An 11297-nucleotide genomic window follows, 5' to 3' on the forward strand; every position below is an offset into this window, starting at 1 on the left:
CGTTACAACGGCTCTGTCTTTGTCAGCTCCCACGCTCGAATCCCAGCTCGATCACCCGCTGTGTGGCTCGTTTCAAGACTTAACCTGAGTCTCCAGTGATTGTCAATAGTGAGACGTAACTGTCAGATAAGAGTCGATTCCTCTGGATGTCCAGCTTTCACAGGATCGGGCGACTCTCTCTGCAGACTTAAGTGAAGTTGCAGCTTTGGGATGGCCTCTTAACTCAAATGTGTGTGCGTCAATAAAAAGTGGTTCTTAAGAACATATATACGTTACAATTGTCTTTTTATTATCCATTACAAAAAATAAAACATTTCACGTCCAAAAACACGTGATCACCTGTGAATACATTTAAATGTGATTTTGCATTTGTGGAATTTACAATTTAATCCTGTGAACTATTTTGAGTGCACATGCTTACGCATGTGAAACACATATTTTGGAACATTTTCATGATGTAATGTGTGAAACCGAAGGGATTATATGTGAAACACCGTTAAGGTCTAGTGAACCCAAATGCAGACGCTATGGAGGCAGGGAAGCAGTAAAAGTTAGTTTTTTTTTGTATTAGAAGATGTAGCAGATTGATTGGATGAATTGATAAGGAGAGCTTTAAACTGCAGTCCAGAGAGGGGAGCTGTTAATGGGCCGAGTGGTGCAGAAGTGTGCAGGTTTACAAAGGTCTCCAGCAGGTAGCAGGGATTGAGGCTGGGCAGCAGGTTGGGGAGACGAGCAGGGACGGAGTCAAGTTAAAGAGAATTAAGCTAATCAAGGCAAGATTAAAAACAAAAAAAAACAAGAGCAAAATGACACTTACATCAGGCGGGAACATTGTGGCGCCAACTGCAGTGCAATAACGATCTGGCAGCGTGGAGATGGATGGATGAAGAGGTCTTGATTATTGTGATGAGGTGCAACTGGTGGCTCCGCCTCTGAGTCCAGCACACCTGCAGACAATCACACAAACACACCCAGAAGAAGAGGGAAGGGGCGGAGCTACTCTGAGGGAGACACGAGGTTACTGCAGGTCAGATGATGCTTCACAAGGACTCATGTCCACACCAGGTCAGAGCAGGACCTAAGTTATGCTGCAGTTGACCCACTGTGCTCCTGTGCTTTCTTTCACTCTCCATGCAATCATTTGCCACTGTTGCATGTCATTAACTTTGTTTCTTCTCTCTTCTGTAGTTGTTGCTTCTTTCCTCTGTCCTCTCTCTGCAGGTTTCTCTGGCTGCAGAGCTGCATGTTTCTGATCTGTTCCTGGTCCCACCAACCTGCCCAGTGTTTAATGTTTGTTGTCTCCGTGCTGGCCGTTACTCTCTCTGCTCTCCTGGTTCTGTTTGAGGTTTCTTCCTGTTAAACGGGCATTTTTTTCCCTCCAGCTGTCACTCGTGAGGGTTGTTGAATTGTTGGGTTTCTCTCTTTGTTGAGTCTCAACCTTCTTATGCAAAGTTTCATGACTTGTTAAATTTGGCACTATATACATAAAAGAGACTTAAATTTATATAGCAACCAAAGTTAATGGTTTAAAAATGAAAGCAAAATGATAATTCCAGTTTTTCTATGGCAGCTAATGCTGGTTGTTTCAAACACAAAATGACTATTAGTTACTGTCTGTGTGTCTTGAGTCTAAATCACAAAAATCCAGTGAATGTACTCTAACGTTGCTTCAGAGAAAAGGATTCCCCTAACGAGAAGTGAACAATTGCTTGTCAATCCACTACTGTGAGACTTGTTTGTTTGGCTGAATTGTGGTGGAGAGATACAACCTGGTAGTTTCACAAGGTTTTCTGAAAATACAAGAATAAAACTGCTTAATTTGTCAAACTACGTCTGCTGAATTATTGTGAGCTGAACACTATTTTCCAATGCCAATATCAAAATAAGCTGTGAACTACAATTTGTTTATTAAAACTTGGATTTTTGTTTCGTATTTTCCAACATTTTAATGTTTTTTTTTTCTCAAATGAATTGGTAAGATCTTGAAATGTGATGAAATTCTTAAAAAATAAAGTTCCACAAGATAGGAAACAGTCAGATGATCAGACATGTATAATCTAAACCACTTGGAGGTGCAGGAGGTCAAAGTTGAACAGGATGATGAGTTTAAAAATGGTCATATATTTTTGCACCCAACAAGTTGGGGAAATATTTTTTCATTTTAACAGCATTTGTTTTTTATACTGATTCAGGTTGACCAACCATGAACATTAGCCACAAGTAATAAACCACAAGTGTCTGTTAAGATTTTGCTCTCTGACAATTCAAGAATATAGTTTTCCACAGTATTTCTTTCATCTCTCTCTGTGGTCTATTGTTCCTGCCTATTGTATCTGCTAGAACATATTAGAAAGATCTAATGTCTGCTTTGCTAGCAAGAAATATGGATCTGTGGCCATCAGTACGATTAAATACTGTCCAGCACAGTTTATACAGAATAAAGAAGAAGTCTGAGTAATAGGATCCCTTTGTCCCCCAGGCGCTTTAACCAGGGAAGTGCAGTATCACATTCGGTCTCACAACTGATTCATCATTTATACTCCTACTGTAATTTTAAAGATACATTTTCACTTCTAATTGGAAAGAATAAAAAGAGAAAGGCAGTTATTTTTTACTTAAGGGCTTTCTTGTTCTTATTCAGCTCATAAACTACACATTAAATCCAAGACAACGCATTATAGGCTGTTATTTTCAAACAGTGAGCATCTTAAAACTTTGTATATAAATGTATAGTTTACACAAATGATTAAAAATGCTTGTGTTTAAGTCTGAAACAGACAGTAGTGTAGACATCTGCATTACATATCGTAGCCAACAGCACAAAGATCCTCTGAGGCAGGTTAACGGCAGGTACTGGACCTTAAAAATGATTTGTCAAAAAACACTGCAAACAAGCAAAAAGGTTATGAGGTTAAAAACAAAAGTACCAGTCGTGGTAAAACATTCTTTTGTTGGTGTGTTTTTTGGGGGTGAAGCATTGCCCATTAAAAGTATAATATCAAATATGAACAAACTGGGAGATTTGCAGGTATATTTTACAAATGGTGAAGGCAGCATCTAATAACAAAGAAGACAAATATAGTTTCAATATTATTTTTTTGATAAACTTGACATTCAATTCTAATATAATCATATGTGAGGTATATATTTGTGATTTCCTGCTGTTAACTCCAATACAAGGGCAGTAAATGGCCTTTAGTTTGCTGAATGTTTAAATTAAATGTTCTATCAAGGCTATTTTGGTGAACTGGATGAAATGACCCTTGAATAAAGATTTAGAGAACACAATGCCATTTTTCTGAGGCATTAAATTGAAGCAGAATTAAAGCTGCAACTTTAAAGACTGCCATCACTTTACAGGTTACGAAATCCAGTATTTTTTCACCCCGGATACTAAATTACCCAATGCACTGGAGGTCCAGGTAATTGTTTGGCTTTTTTGGAAAGTAGAAATGTTTGTTCACAACTGCACACAGTTCAGCTGTGAAGCCGCTTTCAGACGGTTTTGTGTTAAGTAGACATTGAGTCCAATCTCTTGGTGACTTTTGAGCTTGTAGTTATCCTAAAAGGACATTTCCCTTTAAAAAAAAAAAAACAGATCTCTGCAACTGTCACACAAAATCCTTCAATGTTTGAGCCTGTGATCATTCCAGAACAGAATGAAATAAAATAAAAAAATCACATTTGGAGATATGTTTTTAATTAAATGTGTAATGAGGTAAATAAATAATCAAGAGCAAGATGTTTCCTCCACAACAATTCAACTGAATGTATATACAGGATACTTTTTGTGCAAAAATGTAGATTCAAAAGACATTGTAAGCTGATAACTTCAAGGCACATATATATATACTGTTTTACCATAACATTATTCTTGTTGAACAAAAAGGAAAATAAGTTGGTTCCTCATGAGTTAAACATACAGCAGATAGCAGATGTGCTTTTTGACACCCACCATCAAACACAGCTAGTACAAATAACATGACCCCTTAACTGTGATAATGTATTAATCTTGAAAAGCAGGTGAAAGCACTACAGCTTTCTGTGACTGTTTAATGAGCATGACATTTAAATTTTCCTTTAGAGGCAGAGAAAAAAAATGTTTTCATGAAAATTTGCTCTTTTCCTCGAGCAGGAATTTCTCAATTTCCATCTCTTTAGAGTGCAGATGCATTTAAACAAATGTGCCATATTTCTGAGATGATATGACTGAAAACAGTCACAGAAAAAAAAAAGAAACTCTTCCCTCTAGTGGTGAGTGTGGTCGGTTTGTGCCTCTTTTCCCTCATACAGATTTCTACAAGCTGTTTTCACCACTATGTTACTTCAGCTACAGTGTAGAGTTTGGATCTGTTATGGTCACAGTATACAATGACTTAAAATCTTTCACTATTACCAAAAAGCAAAATAAAACCCAGCCTTAATACTTAAAAAAGAAATGAATCGTGATTGTACATGTCTGTGTACACAGAACTGAAACAGCACAACTCCAGAAACGAATAACTTATAAATCTAATGTCGTTATATAAAAGATATCATCCAGCCAGTTGTATAAATTACATTTCTTGAAGATATGGGGGTTTCAAATAATATTAACACTGTACAATGTTCAGCAAAGAGTGTCTAATTGTCAGTAAAAATGCTCCTGATGCTTCCTCAAAACCATCATGTGTTTCCTCAAAACCATCATGTGTGACATAAGTCTGCATCCTGAACATTGTTCTTGCAGTAGACTGTGCTGTTGATCCCCAGGGGGCAGTCTTGGAAGCCAATGCCTCCATTAGCGGTGTAAATAGGCTGGATGTGGAAATCTCCCTTGAGGAGCTGCTCGTTGTTGAGAGAGACTATCTGGAAGCTTGTTTCAGTCATTTCCAGGATGGAATTGTCCTTCTTGGTGCCTGCCTCGCAGTAGTCGTCTTTTCTGCGCCCTCGGTTGTATTTCCATTTGGAGGACTTTGAGCTGCTCTTCTTGTGCATATGCCAGCAGAAGATACTGAGCAGTAACACGAGCACCACGATCACGGCCCCACCGATCAGCCCGGCCAGCAGGAAAGGCGAACCGGGCTCTTGTTGGGTGGCCTGCTCGGGCTTTGACCGTCTTTTGTTGTTGTTGTTGTTGTCCGGGCTGAACGAGGCCGGCGTGGTCATGGCCTCGGTACACACAGTATCATCTTTGGGCCGGTAATTATTGAATGCATCCAAGGGAATGACACAAATCCGATAGGTGGACTTTGGCTCAAGGTTAGCTAGTCGGATCCCTCGATGATCCCCACCCACTATCCTCTCCCTGACTGTGTCGCCGGTCAGACTGGGGCCCATCCTGGCCCAGGTCACCTTGTAGGCAGTGACTGGAAAGGCAGCCACCCAGCTCACGTGGATAGCCGACCCATTTAGTATGGCGAACGTGACCTGCAGGTTCTCTCTCCGGGGGTCAAGAGGTCGCTTAGTCCTCATTCCCTCTTTCCTTGTGGTGTAGACTGGGTAGAGGGTCGGGAATATGGGGAAGGGTTGCCTGGGAGAGGTTGAAACAAACTGAGTGACCAAATCTGTGGAAGAGGACAGGGACGGGTTCAGAGCCGTCTCAGCTGGTGAGGTAGGCTCGGGTACCTTGCCTGTGCTCCTTGGGCACTGGACCAACTCAGCACTCAGTTCCCTGATCACCATGCCCCGGAACTTTTCGGGTTTATGGCACATAAAGCCACGCACGTTGAGCGAGGGAGGCAGAGTTTTGAGCCACGACACCACCCATTTGATGCTGCAGTCACACAGCCAAAGGTTGTTCCGAACTGTGAGCTGTCGGAGACTCACGAGGCCGTCAAAGACGTCCTGTGTCAACGACTGCAGTTGGTTGTTAGAAATATCCAGCCTCTCCAGCTTGTGCAACCCTGCGAACGCTCTGACAGGGATCTGGTTTATCTGATTTTCCTGAAAGTTTAATTTGACAAGCACCTCCACCGGGAGGAACGGAGGGGGGTAAGTGAGTGAGTTGCGTGCCAGGGACAGCTCCCTCAGGGTGACCAGGTCCTGAAAGGTCCCTGGTGAGATTCCTTCATCTGTCAACAGGTTTCCATCCAACTGGAGACGTTCCAGGTGGGTGACATTCCTAAACGCTTCCTCGGCAATAACCGCAATCCGATTCTCATCCAGTCGCAATTCCTTCAGATCATCCGGGAGACCGATAGGCACACTGCTCAAATGGTTTTTGGTGAGGAAGAGCATCTTCAGGCTCACTGCCTCACGGAAGGCCCCTTCTTCCACCCCGACAGTAGAAATGGAGTTATCATCCAAATGCAGCTCCTCAAGCCAAAGAAGCTGAGCCAGAGCCGCTCTGGAGATGGTCTGAATGTTGTTCTCCTGCAGATGGAGGACCCTTACATTTTTGGGCAGGTTGATTGGGAACTCATCCAGCTGGTTGCCGTAGAGATACACAGTTTCCACGGAAGCCACATGGTGGAGCTCCAAGGGAAAGCCAGCGTTATTGATTTGGTTGTTGTGGAGGTAGAGAGTCTTGTAACCCTCACCGATTCCCAGAGGCACTGAGGTCAGGCTCCGCTCGTTGCAGTAAACAAAGGAGCGATCGCAGCGGCACTCCTCGGGACAGTTGGAGGCGCGGGAGAACTGGAGATGAAGGCCTAACAGTATAGGAATCCACGGCCGTATGAAGGAGACCCAGTCCTTATTCCATAAGCGCCACTGTATCTCCATTTCAAAGGTATCAGAAAAAGTACAGAAATAAAATCATAGAAAAAAATGAAGAAATTAGGTTTTCCAACAGAAGAGTCATTAGAGTTTGGCTGTTGGCTTAATAACACCAGTGTGTCCAGCCTAGAGCTGCAGAAGGTCTTGAGTAATCCACTGGGAAATGGTTGTACTAGGCTTCCCGACACAAGAGCAATGACCTCATTCTGCAATATTATTCCTTCACCAGCCACTGTCCATAACTGAGCTGGGAGACATGAGTAAAGTCCATCACATTTTCACGCTCCCTTCTCATTCACCACCGGATAGCGCTCTCTCCACAGTACTCAACGTGGATGGTGCCATCGACACACTGCAAGGTTTTCATACGATGTCCTCTTCCTGCTTCCTTTCCCTTTCATGTCACACACTGCTGGTTCCAGCACAATAAAATGTGTCTCTGGATTGACATTTGGACCCAAAAACCTGTTGGAAAAAATAAGAAAAAAATGGGAATATCATTCTTCTTTTCTTTAAATGCATGCTTTCCAATAGAGCAAATGATTTATTTCCCCCTCTCTACCACACAGATGCAAAGTGAGGCATTCTAAATTGGGAGAGAAGAGCTGTGTGCATACAAATGAATTGCAGATTAGTTAGATATTCTTCAGATGCACAGCTGGAGAAAAACAATGCTGGAATAGATACTGACGGCAAAGGTGCAACAAATTAGAGGGAAAACAAGCTTTAAAAGTTATGTTCAGATTACTAACATAAACCACAATATGTTAGGAAAATACGCACTAAATCAATTCAAACCTTTTTATCTTCCCAAATTGAGAGGGAAAAACATTTTTTTTTTTTTTTGTCAAATTCCTTCCAAAAGGAATTCTGCGAGCACCATGGAGCCGTTTCCCGGTGTAACCTTGAGGGATCTTGCCCTTTGCCATGAGAATCCTCTTCAGGGGTTAAAGAGCCTGCGTGAGATAACGTTCGAGATAATACAAAGCCAAATATTTGCTCTTAATTTTTGTGAGATTAGACTTGCATTGCCCTCGTCCCCTGATTCATTAACTTCAGCTGTGCTGAGGAGAGGTGGAGTGCTGGATGGTGATGAACGCAGCCTGTCAGTAGAGATAAGATGAGACAAATTCCTTGCACAGGGACAAAACTAAGATCGATGTGGGCCTCTTGCAATGAGGAAAGGTGCTACTGTGCACGCAAGGTCATACGATTTATATAGAGAGGAGAGAGTCCCCTGTCCACTGCATCTGTATTAGTTGGCACACAAACAAAAGCCTCATTATTTAACGAAGATTAAGAAAAACATCAATAAAAGCCTACACTGCAGCACTTAGGAGTTTACCATCCATACAGTCCCTGCAAAGGAAGTGATGGTAATGTATTTATTAGTGGTTGTTAGCTGGGTGGTAGTGATGATTGATAAAATAGCACCAGGCAGCACAGCCTGTTGACAGATTGCATTGATTTCTGGCCAAGGCAGTTCAATAGTTATGTAATGTTCCTTGGGGAGGCCAAACAAGGCATCAAACTGAGTCCAATTATGGTGACCCGACCTCACCGCGTTAATATCAGCAGGCTATTTTGGCATGAAACCCATTCCATATAAATCCATATGCCCGTGAAAAACATCGCCTTCATGAGATGAGACAGCCTTTGTCTCCAAACTGGGGAATCAACTGCCCGACACTTCATTTGGTTTGCGCCTTTAGAAAGCGCAGTCTGTTTCAAGTCAAATCCCAACACTGCACCTTTTTTTTTTTTTTTTTTACAACCGATAAATAGCCTAGATTGTAATTTAAAAAAAAAAACAACAACAACCAATAAATCGTTGTTCCCGTTTATTCTGTCTAACAATTATTTTGACATTAAGTTCAATGTGGATATTTTAACATGGAAAAAGAATGAAATCCTAGAGCTGAAAATGAACTCTGTAACAATCAGGTCATTGTGTATGAAATGTTTCTTTTCCTACCTTCAGGAAAGCAGAAAGTCTTGCTGCTTCACATCCAGCTCGTCTCGTCTCTCCGCAGACGGCTGCGCTCACACCGGGAACAAAGTCTGCATCCAGCCCGCTGCGTCCGCTCCCGCTGCGGCTGCGGGCTGCCCTCACTTGGTTTTCCGGCGGTGGAGAACTGTGGCATTATGCTGATTGTGCATGATCCTGGCCGAATAAACCAGGAAGGGAAGTAAGTTCAGGTCAGCAGCGGTCTGTTCCGCATCTTCCCCTCCGCCTCCTCGAACGCACCACGGTATCCTGAAACTCCGGACGGCCGAGCAGCTCAGGAGCTGCCGGTGAAGTTCCTCTCTGCTCCCTTCAGAGGAGGAGAAGCGGGCATGAAGGAGAGGGGAGAGCAGAGTTAGAGGCTACCCGCCTGACCCCCGCCGCTCCGCCGATAGGAACCCGGGATCTTGAGTCCATAGTGTGGTAACCGTGTGTGACGCTGCCTGGTTCCTCCCGGAGCCCCACGGCTCACCCTGTCTCTGTTAGCGCGGTCTCTCACTGTCTCTCCTGCTCTCCTCGACTCGTACACCTCCTTTCTCTCTCCTCTTCCTCACAGCCACCTTTCTCTCCCTCCCTCCCCTCACCTAGTGTTCACTTTAATGCAGAAAATTGCTGTTTATTTTGATTTGCACTTTTTTTCTGATCAATTAAAAATAAATTCCTTATATATACACAATACAAGTCTAAAATAATGGACATGGATAATGGAGAAGAAAAGATGAAATGATTATATGTGGGTAAAATAAACAGGAAGACCTGTGTGTAAACCAGAGGGTCAAGATGAGGTAAAATGTCAGAGCCACTGAATGGCCTGAATATGATTTTATGTGTATTTATTTTTTTACAATTACCACATATGAACACGTGCAATTAATCACATTATCTCTCTAAAAAAAAAAAAAAAAACATTAGGTAGGTGCTAGTTGAATAACATTTGGGGACATTGGAGCTCCTGGTTCAGTTCAAATCTGTTCATTCGGCTGGAAGACAGATGGGTCGACGGAATAATATTTATTTATTTTTACTTTATATTGCTTACCTTTTTTAAAAGAAGTTTGGGCCCTTGTATTAAATTGTGCTGTTTAAAGAGATGGTAAAAAGTAATTTATTCTTCGTTAAATACTTCTACGTTTTAGATTCTAGTAGAAGTACAAATGGGGAAGTGGAGCTAAATGATTGAGAAAAGAAATGACTCAGTTTCTTCACTGTTTTTATATATGTTAAAGATTAAAAGTTGTTTTAAGCTGTTTGCTTTCATTACTTTCACAACTCGTTTGCCTTTTTACATCTTTTCATCTTGCTATTCTCAAATCAAGTATTGATATGAATTCATGTCACTTGAGTACATCTAATTAGCCCAGAAATGTAAAGGTCGTTAGTTTGAATGAGAGTCATCAGTGAACAGTGTCTGCAGGCATGTTGAGCTGATTCTTTTCCACATTTATGTTTTACATTTTTCTTTCAGCAACAACACATTAAGCAAAATGTTTTCTTCCTCTGTTCTCAAAAATATTTCACCTCAAAGCTTTTGAAAAACACCTTTTGAAATGTATTTTTCAAACACATAAAACATGTTTTCCAAGAGAAGAGAGATAATAAATCAGAAGCATCTCTTTTATCAGTTAGTAGTTTTCTTTTGTGGATGAAATCTTTAGTCTGCTTTCATTTGTAGTTTCTGGACTGGCCTGTGTGTCACCAGCTCCTGCACGAGATGAGAAAACTCACCAAGTTTCTGTTTGTGCTCATCATATGAGACATTTCTGTTCTTTGAGGCAGTTAATGAAGGTTTCTGCTCGATTCTTTCCAGCGAATACAAACTCAACATTCAACGGGATGATGAAACAAAACTGAGACGCACAAACATCTTCTACATGTTTGATTTAAAACACACTTTTTTCAACATCTGACTCGTCACCGCATCGAGATCATCGTTGCTTGAGATTGTCCTCTGCAGCATGTTGAACTCTACCCTGACTATTCAAATTACTGCTAACCTTCAGACACACACACACACACACACACACACACACACACACACACACACACACACACACACACACACACACACACACACACACACACACACACACACACACACACACACACACACACACACACACACACACACTCCCACGGCCTGCGGTTGATTCATTCCCTCTATTCACAACTCTCTGGGTTTGGCCGCTCGCTGCCAAACACCACATCTGCTGCTGCCGCTTGCCACGCCAATCTATTAAATTAAAATCCTGACTAAATCTGTGTGCAGCTTATCACAGTGTGTGTGTGGAGCCCGTGGTTAGCATGACAATGTTGGTTGAGCCCTGCTTGTTTGGGCTGTGTCACTGTAATCTGGACGCTGGTGTGTGTAAACGCGCCGGACAGCTGCTCCGGGGGTTTAGTGCAGCGCTCGGGGAGTAATGGATTACCTGGATATGTGACTGGATTACAGGGATCTATTTACACAGCAGACAATGAATGGGGAAATGTACTAGGTTCACTTGAAATGACAAAATAAACACAATCGGAATGTGTGTTAAATTAAATGTACTTGTTTTGAATGAACATTTCTTGAGTTGTGTGTCGTGCCCAATAG

General features: G+C 42.0%; 1 protein-coding gene across 1 annotated transcript; it reads right to left on the reverse strand.

The window, feature by feature from the left end:
• Positions 1 to 3678: 3678 nt before the first annotated feature.
• On the reverse strand, positions 3679 to 9197 carry LOC138632334 (leucine-rich repeat transmembrane protein FLRT2). The gene is made up of 2 exons (XM_069717828.1): positions 8675 to 9197; positions 3679 to 7164 (listed from the first exon to the last, which is right to left on the reverse strand). The coding sequence occupies exon 2, from the start codon at positions 6703 to 6705 to the stop codon at positions 4687 to 4689; it is 2019 nt and encodes a 672-aa protein (XP_069573929.1). The 5' UTR covers positions 6706 to 7164; positions 8675 to 9197; the 3' UTR covers positions 3679 to 4686.
• Positions 9198 to 11297: the final 2100 nt, after the last annotated feature.

This window comes from Brachyistius frenatus, unplaced genomic scaffold (genome assembly GCF_029030835.1).
Source record: "Brachyistius frenatus isolate BFR_SWC_R1_liver_20210118 unplaced genomic scaffold, ASM2903083v1 Contig_181, whole genome shotgun sequence".
Taxonomy (NCBI): domain Eukaryota; kingdom Metazoa; phylum Chordata; class Actinopteri; family Embiotocidae; genus Brachyistius; species Brachyistius frenatus.

Bases quoted from the DNA above. Each gene is read 5' to 3' on its own strand.
- LOC138632334 (XM_069717828.1), bottom strand. From the start codon at position 6,705: ATGGAGATACAGTGGCGCTTATGGAATAAGGACTGGGTCTCCTTCATA.